This window comes from Spermophilus citellus (assembly GCF_964194105.1).
Source record: "Spermophilus citellus genome assembly, chromosome: 16".
NCBI lineage: Eukaryota > Metazoa > Chordata > Mammalia > Rodentia > Sciuridae > Spermophilus > Spermophilus citellus.
This window is the reverse complement of record NC_138196.1, coordinates 76,716,440-76,732,659: the sequence shown is the minus strand read 5'-3', so window position 1 is coordinate 76,732,659 and position 16,220 is coordinate 76,716,440. Positions and strand designations below refer to the sequence as shown.

The following is a 16,220-nucleotide window of genomic DNA, read 5'->3' as shown; positions in this document are numbered from 1 at the left end:
TTAGATTATAAATGGCCACCAAGGATTCCGGGAACACTTGTCAAGCTACTTTTTTGCCAGTGTGTACAGCAATCAGAGCCGGAAGATGGCACAGAAGACCTGTGTGCCCAGGTCAGCCTGCGTGACGTTTCAGTTGCTGGGTCTCTCCGGCAGGGGTTGGCAACGGAGGCTTCCTCCGGTCACAGATCACATTAATAAAAACAGGATTGTTAAGCTAAATTTATTTGTTTGAATTGGTTAATCCACTTGCACTGCACAAAATTTCATAAAAACTCTCCTTTCTACTTCTGACCCCAGACCACCAACTCCCTTCCAAGAAACAATCAACGGACTCTCCTTGTGTGTGCTTTCAGCATTTACAGATACAGAGGAACACTTCTGGCTGTTAAATCCAGTGTCTAAAACAGTGGCTCACACACAGTGGGCACCACAAAAACACTTTTTTTTTTTTTTTGGTACCAAGGATTGAGCCCAGGGGCATTTAACCACTGAGCCACATCCCCAGCCTTTTTATATTTTTATTGAGAGACAGGGTCTCACTAAGTTGTTTAGGGCCTCGCAAAGTTGCTGAGGCTGGCTTTGAACTCGTGATCCTCCTGCCTCAGGCTCCTCAGCTGCTAATCAAAAACACTTTTTTAATGAATCAAAACTACATACACTGTTGAGGGCCACAGCTGAGTCGGGATGATGCATGGCATATTGCCAGAAGGGAGTGGTTGAGAGGTGACGCCAATTGTCTATTTTGACCTTTACTGTGGGCAATAGGGCGGCTCTTGCTGCCCCCATGGAGTTCTCTTGCGAGGTTCCGAGGGGGAGTGCGAGTTGACCCCTGTGGAGGGTGAGAGTGTTCCCGGGAGCGTATGGAGTGCTGGTGGAGTTCGGCAATAAAGAGTTGCTGTTTTGATGGTACCAAAACAGGCGGGTGGACCAATGGTACAGAATAGAGGACACAGTAACCAATCCACAAAACTACAACTATCTTATATTTGATAAAGGGGCTAAAAGCATGCAATGGAGGAAGGATAGCATCTTCAATAAATGGTGCTGGGAAAACTGGAAATCCATTTGCATCAAAATGAAACTGAATCCCTTTCTCTCGCCATGCACAAAAGTTAACTCAAAATGGATCAAGGAGCTTGATATTAAATCAGAGACACGGCGTCTGATAGAAGAAAAAGTTGGCTATGATCTCCATACTGTGGGGTCGGGCTCCAAATTCCTCAATAGGACACCCATAGCGCAAGAGTTAACAAATAGAATCAACAAATGGGACTTACTCAAACTAAAAAGTTTTTTCTCAGCAAAAGAAACAATAAGAGAGGTAAACAGGGAGCCTACATCCTGGGAATAAATTTTTACTCCTCACACTTCAGATAGAGCCCTAATATCCAGAGTATACAAAGAACTCAAAAAATTAGACAATAAGATAACAAATAACCCAATCAACAAATGGGCCAAGGACCTGAACAGACACTTCTCAGAGGAGGACATACAACCAATTAATAAGTACATGAAAAAATGCTCACCATCGCTAGCAGTCAGAGAAATGCAAATCAAAACCACCCTAAGATACCATCTCACTCCAGTAAGATTGTTAGCCATTATGAAGTCCAACAACAACAAGTGCTGGCGAGGATGCGGGGAAAAGGGTACACTTGCTCACTGTTGGTGGGACTGCAAATTGGTGCAGCCAATTTGGAAAGCAGTATGGAGATTTCTTGGAAAGCTGGGAATGGAACCACCATTTGACCCAGCTATTCCCCTTCTCGGTCTATTCCCTAAAGACCTAATAAGAGCATGCTACAGGGACACTGCTACATCGATGTTCATAGCAGCACAATTCACGATAGCAAGATTGTGGAACCAACCTAGATGCCCTTCAATAGATGAATGGATAAAAAAAAATGTGGCATTTATACACAATGGAGTATTACTCTGCATTAAAATATGACAAAATCATAGAATTTGGAGGGAAATGGATGGCATTAGAGCAGATTATGCTAAGTGAAGCTAGCCAATCCTTAAAAAACAAATGCCAAATGACTGCTTTGATATAAGGGGAGTAACCAAGGACAGGGTAGAGACGAAGAGCTGGAGAAGAAGAATAACATTAAACAGGGATGATAGGTGGGAGGGAAAGGGAGAGAGAAGGGAAATCGCATGGAAATGGAAGGTGATCCTCAGGGTTTTACAAAATTACATATAAGAGGAAATGAGGGGTAAGAGAAGAATAATACAAGTGGAAGAAATGATTTACAGTAGAGGGGGTAGAGAGAGAAATGGGGAGGGGAGGGGAGGGGAGGGGGGATAGTAGAGAATAGGATAGACAGCAGAATACATCAGACACTAGAATGGCAATATGTAAATCAATGGAAGTGTAACTGATGTGATTCTGCAATCTGTATACGGGGTAAAAATGGGAGTTCATAACCCACTTGAATCAAAGTGTGAAATATGATATGTCAAGAACTATGTAATGTTTTGAATGACCACAATATAAAAAAAAAAAAAGTGAAAAAAAAAAAAAAGAGTTGCTGTTTTGAACCTACAAGTGCTTCGCGGCGGCTGGGTGATTTGTGCCCAGCCAGACTGCGGCAATATACTTTCGGCATCTTGCTGTTTTACTCCAATATATCCTGGAAACCGTCCACAGCAAGGCGTTATGTAGAATACCTTGTTCTAAACCTTCTATTTAGGTTTAATAGACACACAGAAAAGTACATACACCATCTAAGAGTACATCTCACTAAATTTCCACAAACATTCGGAATGCACCCACCTCACCAGTACCCAGATCAAGGAACAGGGTGAACACCACCAGTAATACAAATGCCTTGAAGTCCTGCTCACCAGAACATCCACGCCTCTCCTCCCAGCCCACAGACAGCAGGGGAAACCACCACCTGACTTCTGAGAGCTCGGGCTGGTCCGCCCTGCACAGGCGTGAACACAGTGCACTAATGCAGTTCATCCCCGGTGTCAGCCGCCTTCTGCTTGCCTCTGGGTGCAGGAGTCCCGCCCGTCCTCCTTGCGATCTCCTTGCCCTACGGCACTCTGCCACTTCACTCTTGACGGGCACGCCTCTGGTTTCTGATTTGGGGCTAGTTTGAACCCTCTATTAGAACATTCTTGCATCAAAGAATTTTGACTTCCCTAAATGGGGAAGTGTTGAGCCATGATTGCCCAACTTCACCAGGAACTGCTCCGCGGTTGGTTTTCCAAAACAGGTCACCAACTTACATTCCCACGGGTGTATCCGAGTCCCCTTGCCCCATGTCCTTTCTGCTTTGGTTTTGCTTTGTCCTGCTGGACTTCGATTGGCCAGTTTGGTGGGGCTGTGTGTGCTTGTCACTGTGTTTGCCTCTTCCTGGTGAGCACTGGAGATGGGCACCTTCCACAGGTTTATTAGACACCGGGGTCTCATTTTTGTTGTGAAGTGCTTATTCCTTTCTATTATCTGTATTTCTATCAGGTTACTGATTTTTTCTTCTGATGCAGAGTTCTTTATACATTCTCAACAGAAGGTCTTGGTCAAGAGTGTGCTTTGGGAATGCCTCCTTCCACCCTGTGGTTTGCCTTGTTAGTCTTTTCAGGGTGTTTCTTGGTGAACGGAAGATCTTGATTTTAAAACGACCCAGTGTAATCTTTTTCTTTTAAAGGTCATGGGTTCTGTGTCCCCTTAAGAAATCTGTGCCTGTTCCCAGGTCATGAAGATATACTCCCCTCGCTTTCCTCTCAGATCCTACACTGTTTACCTTCTACACATCTGGAATCCACTTTCACATGGCATTAAGTAGGGTCAAGCTATATTTTGTTCAACATGGACGAGGGCTGTACCCAATACTATGGTTTGAAAAGATTCTCCTTTAACCACTGCATGCTAGGGGTCGTCATTATCAGACATGGCACATCACTGAGTTTGATTCCTTTTTGTGGCTATATGGTATTCCATTATAGATATATGCCATAAATTACTAAGACCACTCCAAATTGAGCAACTGCTATAATGAATAATATAATGAAGTTTATCCATATCATTATTCCTTACATGAACACATAGATGGAATAAACTAAATAATTTCTAAGTCAAATGCTATATGCATTTTCAATTTTAACCATTACTGTTACAACTGGATTTTTCAAACCATCGTGATTCCAGAGACAGCAGTATTACCAGATACAACACTATACTAACTTCCCAATATTTTTTAACCTCAGGATCTTTTTTTTCTTGAGACAACAAACGTGTGAGTATGTTGCCAGCATTGTTGATTTAGAAAAAAACACGTAACCATCAAAGTTCACGGAAGTTCTCGGAGTCCTGCCAGATGGAGACTGTAAAACAAATCAGACTGTCATGCTGTGACAGACAGGCCTTCTCGGCGAACCACAGTAAAGAGCAAGGACAACCTACTATTGGCTCCTGTTCTGAAGAAGCCCAAAGCCCAGAGGAGTGCCTCTGATATCAGGTAAACAGACCCTGTCCCTGTTTCAGGAAGGGTTTGCTCCAGGAGAAGAGCAGTGTCTCTGCATGAGATGGGGCCTCAACTCCCTGTCATGGACACCACTGTCTGTTCCCATCCCAAAGACTGGACCAGGGGAAGCCGAATCAGGGAGCATGAGGTGCCTGACCCAAATGGCATCATCGGTTCATTCAAGATTCAGATCTAACAAAATATTCATGCTCTTGGACTCCCAGGTCATTATGATCCTCCTCGATCGTCAGTACACGCTTCCCTCGGCCCTGCACACACGCCTGGAGGTGGTGAGACTGTCACATTACTTGTTAAATGTTGTGACTGGTGTCAGGTCACTACCACGGTGCCGTGGACCCCGAGGTCTTGGGTCCACAGCAGGAAGGCCTGACCACGTCAGAAGTCGGTGGCCAGAGCATGGACCACAGGTGTCCCCCACTTTACAGACCCAAACCTCCTGAGATGCCCTTCCTTCCCAGAACCCTCAAAAAGAGGAAGGTGCTTTAACAGCCGGATCCCATTCATAACCAACCTTCACCTGGGGAGGAGAGAGAGAGAGGATGGGGTGGGGGGAGAGAGAGAAGACTTTTTCCCTCTTGAGATGCAGATTTGAAAAAGAAACTTCCTCTCTCCCAAGGCAACTACCAGACAAACAAGTCAAAACAAAAACCTGCTACCAGCAGAGGGATTCTGGATCAGTCACTTTATGCCTCTGGGGCCTTTTTTTTTCCCCCCTCTATAAAATGAGGGTGTCAGCCAAGAGCTGGTGTCTGCAGGCTCTGAAGATTTTACGGTGCTCTACATAAAAGGGCCAAACTGTGGGGTTTTTATAACAGTCGGATGTCTTGGCCTTAAAGCTCATCTCTGGCAGGAAAGCCCAGGGCAAGAGAGCCCCCGGTTCCAGCTCACAAAGTCCAGGTACAGGGCAGAACACACCTTGCCCCAGGTCTGCAGGTGGCGGCTGGGCCCAGGATGTGTCCTTAGTCACCTTGGCTGAGTTCAGCAAAGAGATGTTCTCCTTCCCTCCATTGTTCTCACACGAGGCTCCTCAGGGAGGGAGGCGGGGGTCCAGCTAGGATGGGTGTGGACGTGAGAGAAGATGGAGCCGTCGGGGCAGGGGGATGATGGACAACAGGCTATGTGACGGCGCGGAGCTTGGGGACACACAAAGCCCACTTTTGTCTCCAGCTCGGAAAGGAGCTGCCAGCAATTCAGACCATTGTTGGAGGGAGCCCCGACTGCCAGCCCAGGCTCCCGAGGACACAGCCCCAGCATCGCCTGGAAAAATACCATCCACACGCTCATCGGCCGCTTCCCCTCGCTCACCCACATGTGCCTGAAAAGGATCTCTCAAAAAAGCATTTCTTAAAGCTTAACAATAGAAACCCCAAGAATGCCGAGGTCACCGGATCCCTAAAGAATCATGCCCTTGAGCGTCCAGAGAGAGAAGGCCTGTCATGGGGGATGCTCACCTTTTAGATGAAGGAGAAAACTATTTTTCCCTTTTTCAAAATAATGAGTAAAGAACAAACTGGGTGACCTCAGGCACATTCTGGGACCCCAGTGATCTGGGTCAAGTCCACTACGACTCATCTCAAAGTCCTGGATGAGTCCTTTTTGTAATCTTTTGAAAGGACTAAAAATCTTCTCCATGCATGAGGCAACACTTATGTCACTATATAGAATATTGCTGGGAACAGGCCAAGTTGGGAAGCATTCTGCTTCATGGAAAAACTCATTACGGTGAGATCTGATTTCTTACCTTCAAACCCTTAAAAATTTAGATGACGGGAAATCGCAAATCAATTTAAGTTCTCCATTAACAAGTAGCATGAAAAATTTGACCACCACAAAAATTTTGGCAAATTAAGTTTCATGCATGACGACTTCTCAGCACCACCTCAGAGGGCCTCTGAATCACATTTCTTCCGCTCTGTGTTCCACAGGATCTTACCTTTGCCCCTTAATTACCCAGTGTGTAGTACCTGTGTTCTTGTTATAAAGCATCACAAGTGGCCGGGCATGGTGGTGGCACACGCCTATATTTCCAGAGGCTTGGGAGGCTGAGGCAAGAGGATCACAAGTTCAAGGCCAGCCTCAGTAACTTAGCGAGACCCTAAGCAACTTAGTGAGTCCAGTGAGTCCCTGTCTCAAAATAAAAATATAAAAAAAGGCTGGGAATATGGCTCAGCATCTAAGTGCCCCTGGGCTCAATCCCCAGTACCAAAAAAAAAGCATCCTACATAAGTCCTTTTTGGTAACAGGAGGTGAATGAATCTCCATGTGCTGTTTCTTCCTTAGGCCACGCCTTCCGCAGCAGGTGCTCAACAGTCATTCTGGAATGCCTTGTCCTCCATAACACCCCATGAGTGGAGAGGGCTGGACCAGGCCCGCTGCTGGTCCCACCTAATAATGAATGCAACCTTCACCATTTCAGGTCCTCTCCGCCCCTCACTCACACACACACGCTTTTGCTTGTGTGGTTTGTGAAATCCACTGCTCTCCTGTTCCAACGTCCCTTTTCCTAATGCCCTTCTCCTCTCTCCCGGGAAGCACACACAGGGCGGTCTTCTCCAAAGCGTGGTCAAGACCCTCCACTGGTGGGCAAGACAGGCTGATGTGGACAAGGCGCTGAGGCTTCTCTGATGCACCCAGCACATGGCCACTGGGCCAACTGGGAGCCAGGGGCTATCCCTGGAGCTGGGCATGCTGACAAAAAAGAGTTCTGACCTCACAGCTTTACCTTCCAGTGGGAGAGACAGACAGTCAACACCAGCAGAGAAGGAGAGGGCGGGACACCCAGGTGCCAGCCTGCAGGGAGGTGCCAGCCTGCAGGGAGGTGCCAGTGAGTTGGGGCCTCAGAGAAGAGTCTCTCCAAGGACAGGTTATTTGAAGGAAGACCTGGATAATGGAAGAGAAATGGACGCAGTAAGGTGTGTGCATTCCACAGAGGGGCAGGTGCCCAGGCCCTGAGCAAGACCAGCAGCAGTTAAGCCAGTGTGGGTGGGATGGAGGGAGGGGAAGGGAGGCGGATGTCCTAGCTGCCAGGGAAATACACAGGAGCCCAGCCAGGGAGGTGTCAACACCAGGTTTCAACTGGGACAGGCTCCCCTGGCCACTGTCTGCAGAGTGACTGACAGAGGAGAGTCGGGGAGATGGCCAAGAGGCGAGGCAGCGGCTCTGGGCAGGAGACGCAGTAAACAGAGACAGTGTGAAGTGGGGCTTTGGGGACACATTTCAGAGGCAGGAAAGAGGACCTGGATGACAGATGGAACATAGGGCGATTCCCAGGGGGTGGCGGGAGCCGCTGGACGGACATGGGAGAACTGGGGAAGGTGCAGGTCTGGAGTCAGAGTCAGGGAGGGTCAGGCTCCTAGTCTGCACGTGGAAAGGAGGGGCTGCTCCTCCGAGAGCCGGGAGAGGTCCTGTCCGGCTGGGACCCCAGGACTGGAAGACTCTAGGGGCGCAGAATCCCAAAGTCCAAGTCAGAGGGTGAGGTTGCTCGGCAGCAGGTGGATAAAGGCGATGCAGAATCAATCCAGCCTGGGGTGGTCCATGTTAGGACATCTGACGAGGCAGGAGGGCAGGGAGGTGGGGACCAGGGAGGAAAACCATGGAAAGTTGGGGTCAGAAAGCGAGAGAAAGCACTTCAAGAAGGAAAAGATAAACTGCACCAAATCTGTCAACAACACAAACATGAAGACAGGCAGCCCCCCCCCCACCCACACACACAAAGTGATTTCCACTTTCAATTCTCACCCCCCCATACACACACACCCCTTGAAACAGCATCTGGCTCTGTTGCCCAGGCTGGTCTTGAACCCTGGGCTCAAGCCTCCACCTGACCTCCCAAGTTGCTAGGGACGACAGGCGTGCACCACTGTGCCCAGCTAATTGTCTTCATGTCTAACTACAGTGGATCCTCATTATTTGAAGACTCCGTATTTATGAATTTGTCTACTCACCAAAGTTTACTTGTAACCCCAAAGTCAATACTGGCAGACCAGGGCAGAACAATAAAAAAATAATGGGCAGGTTCCCAGCGAACAGGGTGACACCCTGCCTTCCTGTTTCAGCTCAACATCCTTTTCGAGGTCTATCTATGGCTGTGGTGCTTTTCTTGTGATCTCTGGAGAACAGCCCTGGAGAGCAGAGCTGAAGGGTTGACCTTCCAGAGCACAGGAAGGCATGGGTGGATAAACCGCGTACACTGGATACACTTTCTTCAGATACCAGTTACAGCCCTGCTGGCTGTGAGTTCAGTTCTGGCAAATCAACTCTATATAAAGTATCTTTAAAAGAAACACATTAAATAAGGTGATGTGTTGGTCAGCTGATACAAACACCGTGACCAGAGGCGCACAGGACCTAACCGCACGCTTTCATGAGAACCAATGGCTCAAGACAGGAGTTCTCCTCCTCCCTGGGGGGAATGCTCCCCAGTCTTCAAGGAACTGAGGAATGTACTGAACCCTGCATACACCCTGTTCTGTCCTGTACGTATGTATATCCTATGACAAAATTTAAAAATCAGGCATGGTAAGATATTAACCACAAAAAGCAATCATAAAATAGAACATCCATAACAATACACTGTAATAAAATTCCTGATGCACTGCCCTGGCACTGCGGAGCCATTAAGTAAAATAAAGGTTACCTGATCAAAAGCCCTGTCAGACTGTGGCAGTCAATCTGAAAAGTGAGAGGCTACTAAAGAGAGAACAGGTGGGTAGCATATAAAGCATGGATACTGGACAAGGGGATGACTCATGGCCTGGGCATGACAGAGCAAAGAGGTGAGAGATTTCATCACACTACTCGGAACAGCGCACAATTTAAAACTTACGAACTGTGGGCTGGGTTGTAGCTTGGTGGTAAAGTCTAAGCTGAGCATGCTCAAGGCCCTGGGTCAATCCCTAGCATCAAATAAATAAATAAAACTTATGAACGGCTCATCCTGGGATTTCCCATTTGATTCTTTCAGACTACTGTCGATCACGGGTAAATAGGACTGAGAAAAGCAAAACCAAGGAGGAGGAGGGCCTAGTGTACTCACTGGGTATTTGCTGTGGCCTCCTAGGACATCACCACCGCAAATAAGGAGAACTCGTAGCCTATCAACAAGAAGACTCGGCTGTGCACCAGCCTCCCCGCTCTCCAGTGAAGACAAGCAGGATCCTTCTGGCCCTGACAGGTGATGGTGTCCAGCCAGAATCCCACACTCTGTTCTTTTTGTTGCCTTTATGTGCACGGTTGCTCCTTTCTATGGTGAGTGACGGGAATGACGCAAGGTTTTCTTTTTCAATGACTGCTTAAGTGGAAAAGAGAAGAAAATGTTGCAGATGGCAAGTGGGTATGGCCCTCGCCAAGGAGGTGTTCCACAATGGCACCTGGACACGGGAAGGATCAGGTGGCAGATGAACAGCTGGAGCTTGGGAACACAACATGGAGCCGACTTTGGTTTAGGAGATTACATGGTTATGGGTGAGAAATTCATCTTCTGGGGACCTTGTTTTCCCATCTGGAAAAGGGGACAGCAGCATGTCCCAGCAGTACCAGGATGACTTCATGAAACAACATGTGAAGCTGCAGTGCTCAAACGTGGGTCTCACAGGCCTTTCATAAACGAAATTATTTTTCCAAACAAAAACACTTGGAAGCGTGGCATTGTTTTGCACATCTGTGTATCACTTTAGCATCTGACTTCTCAGAGGACGGCCAGCTCCTCCTACCCACCTCTGTGTCCAGCTGGTGCCAACTGTGCACGTCACATCACCACTGGGAAAGTCCACGTTCACTTAAGAGAGAATGACAACAGGCCAATGACATCTCAGCAGTATAATGCAACAACTTTTCATCGCATGAACCCTCTGAAAATATCTCCAAGACCCCTTCGTGGCCCTGGACCATAATGAAATAAAGGATTCAGAAAGAACTTGTTCAGGAAAGTTTGGATCAGTACCTCACAAAGTAAGTTCTCAGTGAATATTAATTTTCCCGTCCTTTTTCCTTAGCCTCAGTGTTCTCAGAACATGAGCACACGAGAGCAGGGACTTTCTCAGGTGAATACAACTACGTAATGTCTAGCATCGTGTCACAGGTAGAGAGGTAAAGGACAAGTGTCACTACTGTCACTGCTGCTCACGTGATTCTGTAACTAATTAGCCTTGTGATCATCAGCCAAAGATTCCTAATCTGGGTTGGATCGGAGGTATGCCCCCAAAAGCTCCCGTGTTACTGCACAAGGCAAAGTTGCTAAATGATTGAGAGTTGCAACATCACCTGTGGATTGATCCATTTGATGGGTTAGTAGTTTGAATGGATCACTGCGAGGTAACTGTAGAGGTAATTGTAGACACAGGCGGTGTGCCTTGGGGATTATACATTTTGCCCCTGGGCTCCTCCCTCCCCTTCTCCTTTCTGAGCTCAGGAGCCTCCTCTGCCACGCCTTCCGCCACGAAATTCTGTCTCAGAGTGGGCTAAGAGCCATGGAGCTAGCCCACCACAGACTGAAACTCGGACCTTATGCAACCAAAACAAATTTTACTCCTCTAAGTAGTTCCGGTCGGGTATTCCAGTCCCAGCAACAAAAAGGTGACTAACATCATCTGAGCTCAAATTCAGAGGGTCCAAGGATTTGACTGTGAATGAAAGTTACCCTCCTGCTTTCTGACACTCAGCATTTACCTCACTTCTGACCGCAAGCAGGAAGCCACAGTTGATCTAGGAGTGCCTATGACACTGCCACCAACAGAAACCACGGGTACTTTCATATCATATCACGGTAACTGCAGATATCTTGGAATCATATGAGCTCATCACTGATTCAAAATTATAGTAGCTATTATCTGGATCTCACTATTTAATGCATTAATAATAAAAAACACACATAATATCTAAAAATTTGAAAAGGAACTTGACAACTTTATTTCAATACAATGGGTCTCTCTTTGAATCATTTGTACTTTACTTGATGCATTTAGAAATATCATTCTAAGGGCCTACTGGTTTCACTGCTTTGCCAAAGTGGTGCATGTTCCCCAAAAGGCAAGCACTCCCTGTGTGAAGCAATTCACTGTACCTCTTCGGGTACCAAGTTCCTCTCCTTCAAAGGAAACTGGATGAGTCACTCTAAGAACCCTCCTCCCAGGTCACTGTCACACCCCAGCTAGAGCATGAGAAATATGATGTCCACAGAGAGGAAGATTCAGATGAGCAGCATCAGCATACCTGGATGCATTAACAAAGACCCCCAAGAGTTGGGCTTGTCTTCAATCAGCATGTGAGAATCTACTCTACATGCAAATATGCTTTTGGACTAATTGGGGCAAGCACAACTAAACCATCAAAGGGCTAACACTGAAAGCAAACATTTCCCCAAATTACCTTTTCTCACACTGTAGAAAGAGATACTGGAAATCCCAACATGCAATAATGTATTACTTTTGGGGCTGGGGTTGTGGCTCAGTGGTAGAGCACTTGCCTAATATGTGTGAGGTTTTACTGAGTTCAATTCACAGCACCGAATATAAATAAATAAGTAAATAAAATAAAGATCCATCAACAATTAATAAAAATTAAAATAAAATAGTGTACTACTTTGCAAAAAAATCCATAACCAACATAAGCTGTGGCTGTTCTTGACATAATGGTTTGTCTGGAAGCGGACTTCAAATATGCTTCAATAATTCAAAAACCAATTTGCATATTTGTCACTAATACCTGCTTAAAATTCATATAGAATTTTATACCTTTATATATGTGAAAGAGAGAAAGAGAGCGGGAGAGGAAGGTAAAAGAAAAAGGAAATAAAAAGGAAGCAAGGAGGAGGAGAAAATGTCACCTGGCCCCAGGAAAGTGCACTTGTTCTAAGCACTTAGCACTAAGCACCTCACACTGGAGTACCAGAGTACTCTAAGTTCCAAGAATCAAGTCTATGATACTCTTACTTGATAACACAGCAAACACACATGGGCCACTTAGACCCACTAAATACTAGAGTTAGAGTCAAATGTATTACATTCAAGGACTAAGAAGAACTCCCAGACCAACTGCACTACAGTCCCTATAGAAAACTCTAGGCCATGTCAGGAAAAGCCAAGCAAGCACCAAAAGAAAGCTAGATAGTGAAGACCACTAGCTTCATTGGACACAATCGGAATGCAGACCAAAGCTCTGCCCTCATGCACAGCCCTGCAGACTCCTCTGCCACGCCCAGCTACAGCAGGGGCTAGCTCTCAGTCATGGCCAGGTCTCAAGAGGCCCAGCCTATGATTTCCTTCACCCATGAACCATACCCCCACCAGCAGATGTGACACTGGTCCTGAACACTTTGTGTACTGTTCTTCCCTATGATACATACCTATGATAAAGTTTAATTTATAAGTTAGGCACAGTAAGAGATCAACAATAACTTACAATAAAACAGTCATAAAATTTAAGTGAATGTGTTCTCTGGAATTTTCCATTTCATATGTTCGGAACTCAGCGGGAAGAGACACCGTGAATAAGGAGGAGGCTACACACACCTGGCACACCTCCTGGGTGACAAGGATACAAGACCACAACCTTCTGCATCACTGATGAGCATTAGAGGCTAAGCAGCACACTAAGTTATAGCACAATACAGGGACTGTGACGAAGGTTTGGGAAGATGTGGCAAAAAGTAAATTTGAAGGAGGCAGTGAGAGACGACTGTGGGATGCAGAATCAGGAAAGAACTCTCTGCAGGGGACAAGCATGATGGGAGCAAAGTCCAAAGGAGGGACTCTCATGGCATACTGCTGCACCAGGGGGTAATGAAAGCAGCAGTCAGATAATGTGAAGAGGTGGAACCCCAACTCTGGGAACTCGGAAAGCCTGGCTCCTCAGACCATCCTGTAGGCCAGGGAAGCCTTCCCAGCAGCCAGGGAATCCAACAACAATGCAACTTCAAACAATGGCGTCAACACTTCAGTTAATGAGTTCTAACTGTGGGTTCTTTTCTCAAATTCACACCAGCCAGAATCTATTATGTCTAGTGAAGTAAATGTCCCAAATTACCTCCTGGGGCAACCTGCTTACGCTAGTTAGTACCCAGTGCAATCCAAATATTTTTCTTGACTGATGATAAGTAACACCAAACTGACTCCAGAACATGGGGGGTGGGGAGGATTAAGGAATTAAAAAGAAAACATCATACTTGCTCCTGTGACTATGGCAATAAAAACCATATTTTTGGAACATGTTTGCATTAAGTCATGATTTTTTGGAAACAGCTTTTAACCTAGTTAAGCAAAATTAGAATTGATAACATTTGTGTAATTAGTAATCAGTGATTAGGCACTGCTGAATATGATTTCATTCAGCAATTAGTACTCCATAATACTCAAATTAATTGATTTCATTTTTCCCCTGGCCCCACCCTTGAGGCTGGAGATGGAACCCAGGGCCCAGGGCATGTTACTCATATCCAATCCTCCAGCTATTTTTGAGCATTTCCCTTCCATAATTACAGGCTACTTCTGTACCTGGTGAGGAGTCCCACTCTCCTATGAAGCCTCAGGACTGAACCATGACCTGGTGATTTGGGGCAAAAGAAATATCCCTACTCCTTTCTGAGCTGTAGCCATGAGAGAGAGCAAAGATTCCAAAAGTAACTTAAAGGAAAAAAAAAAACTTTTTGAAAAAGAGGGATAATAATACACACGCCTCACTCTGGATCAATCTAAGGATATGGTAAATATGAGAAGATTAAAAAAACAAAAACAAAAACCTGACTCATGGCCACGGAGACATCTAGAGATGTTAAGTGTCTGTGAAACTGAGTTGGCTGCCAAAGCACAGGATAAAACCTTGGGGACTGCTCCCCCATAACCAGGAGGTGAGGGAAAAGAGGGGCACGGAAGAGAGTGGCGCAAGATTCAATTCCCAACAGGACGAATGAATGAACAGGAGGAAGTGATAAATTCTCTACACACACAACAGTTTTATAGGAGAGGCTCCCTCCCAGGTCCAACTGCCCTGCTAATCGCCCGGCTGATGGCAGCAGCCTCCCACCAGACCTCCACCACCTCGCTCCTGGATGAAAAGTGAAAGCATCGCGGTTTTCCACCTGGGTCAAGGCAGGGCGCATCCACTGTTTCGGATCCACGCCAACATCACAGGGGATCCCCGGGCGACCGGCGGCTGTCCCACACCGCGGTCACTAAGGCCACGCGCCAACACAAGCCCAGTCCCGCAGACCCCATGCAAAGTGCTCAGGGTACCCTGTGGGGAATCTCGGGGTTCGGAAGTGCATCTCACACCTCTCTCCCCAAGCTCGCGAGGGAAAAGTGTCCGCAGCCCCAGCCCCGGCCCCCCCCTTCCCACGCCACACTTCCTGTCCCTCCATCACCTCCATACCGCAACTTTCAGCTTCCCATTCCGCCTACAACTGTTATCAGGACTAGGGTCCTGGGGCGGCTTCCCACCCCACTCCTCACTTCGAGAAGGAAAGTGCAGGAGGGAGCCGGAAGGCTCTGACACCGCGAGCACCCGTCCCCAGCGTCGCTCTGGGCGGGCTACCTACTGCAGAAGAGACTCAGGACGGGACGCGGCGCGCGAGCGGCAGAGCTGCGGGCCCCAGTGGGCCACCCGCGGCTGCCTCGCCTGGACGTTCCTACCCGCAACGTGCTTCAGCTTGGGGACCACCGTCCCGAAGCCTAACTGCATTTTTTGCCACTCGGGTTCCCGAAACCCGGAGCGAGTTCCCCCACTGCGATCCCCTCCCACCCCCAGGCTGCAGCGGCCGGAGCCAGGGCAGCGGGAGCAGGGTCCCGGTCCGCCCGCGCCGGCGCCAGGCGGCCCAACTTTGCGCAAGCTTGGTCCCGCCGCTCCGGGCGAACTTGGCGGCGGCGGGGTGGGGCACGCACTCACCGACCCCGTACTTCTGCCTCTTGGTCGGGATCCAGCGGGCCATGGCGGCGACCTCGCCTGGCGACGGCGGCGGCGGCGGCTACAGCTCCTCCAGCGCCGGCCGCCGCCGCGCGTTCCTGCGCGCCCCGGGCTCTTCCGCCATGTTCGGCAAACTTCGCCCCGACTCCGCGCCGGCCGTCTCCCCGCAGCGCCGCCCCGGCTCGCGCCCGCACCGCGCCACTCGCGGTCACCTGCAGGGCCGGCGGCCGCGCCGCCGTGCGCGCCCCTCCCAGCGCCGCCCCGCCCCTCCCGCCGGCCGCGCCCTCCGCCCGCCGGGGCCGCCTCCGAGCCCGGAGCCGCCGGCGCCGCCTCTCCCGCCCGCGCCCGAGAGGCCGGCTGGCTGCGGCTCCGCCTAGCGCGCTCGCCGAAGCCGCTTCCCAGGGCGGACTGGGGTCTAGCTCTTTCCTTTTAGTGGTCTGCCCTTTTCCCCGCCTCCCCACCCGGAGGAAGCCCTTGGAGGCTGGATCCCGCGGGGCGGCTTCCCAGCCGCCGGCGTCCGGGGGCTGGAGGCGCCGGGCACACCCGGGCAGCGGGCGCGGGATGCGGGCTGCGCTCCCCTGCGCGCGGGAGTCGCGGAAGAAGAAGGAGCTAGAGAGTTTCTTCTCGCCTGTGGGACACCGCCAGCGCCTGCACTCTGGGGCGCTCAGTAAATATTTGTTGAATGAATGAGTAGTGCGCTCCGGAGCTCACCCCAGAACTTCAACAGACACGAGAGCCGGAAGCCCGGCTCCGGCGCAGACGCGTTCTGGAGCCACCGGGTGCAGCTTTGAAAGCAGGACTTTTGGCTTCTGGTAAATAGGGAACTGGTGC

General features: G+C 48.8%; 1 protein-coding gene across 2 annotated transcripts in view; it reads right to left on the bottom strand.

Annotated features, from left to right (window-relative positions):
• Nucleotides 1-15,658, bottom strand: part of DOCK5 (dedicator of cytokinesis 5) — a 188,358-nt gene extending 172,700 nt beyond the window's left edge. For both annotated transcript variants that reach the window (XR_014019101.1, XM_081269061.1), the window contains exon 1: nt 15,372-15,658. Coding sequence is in view for 1 of the 2 variants with exons in the window: in XM_081269061.1 (XP_081125187.1) it covers nt 15,372-15,414 (43 nt within the window). In the remaining variant the exon portion in view is untranslated. The remainder of the gene's footprint in view (nt 1-15,371) is intronic.
• Between the last annotated feature and the right edge of the window lie 562 nt (nt 15,659-16,220).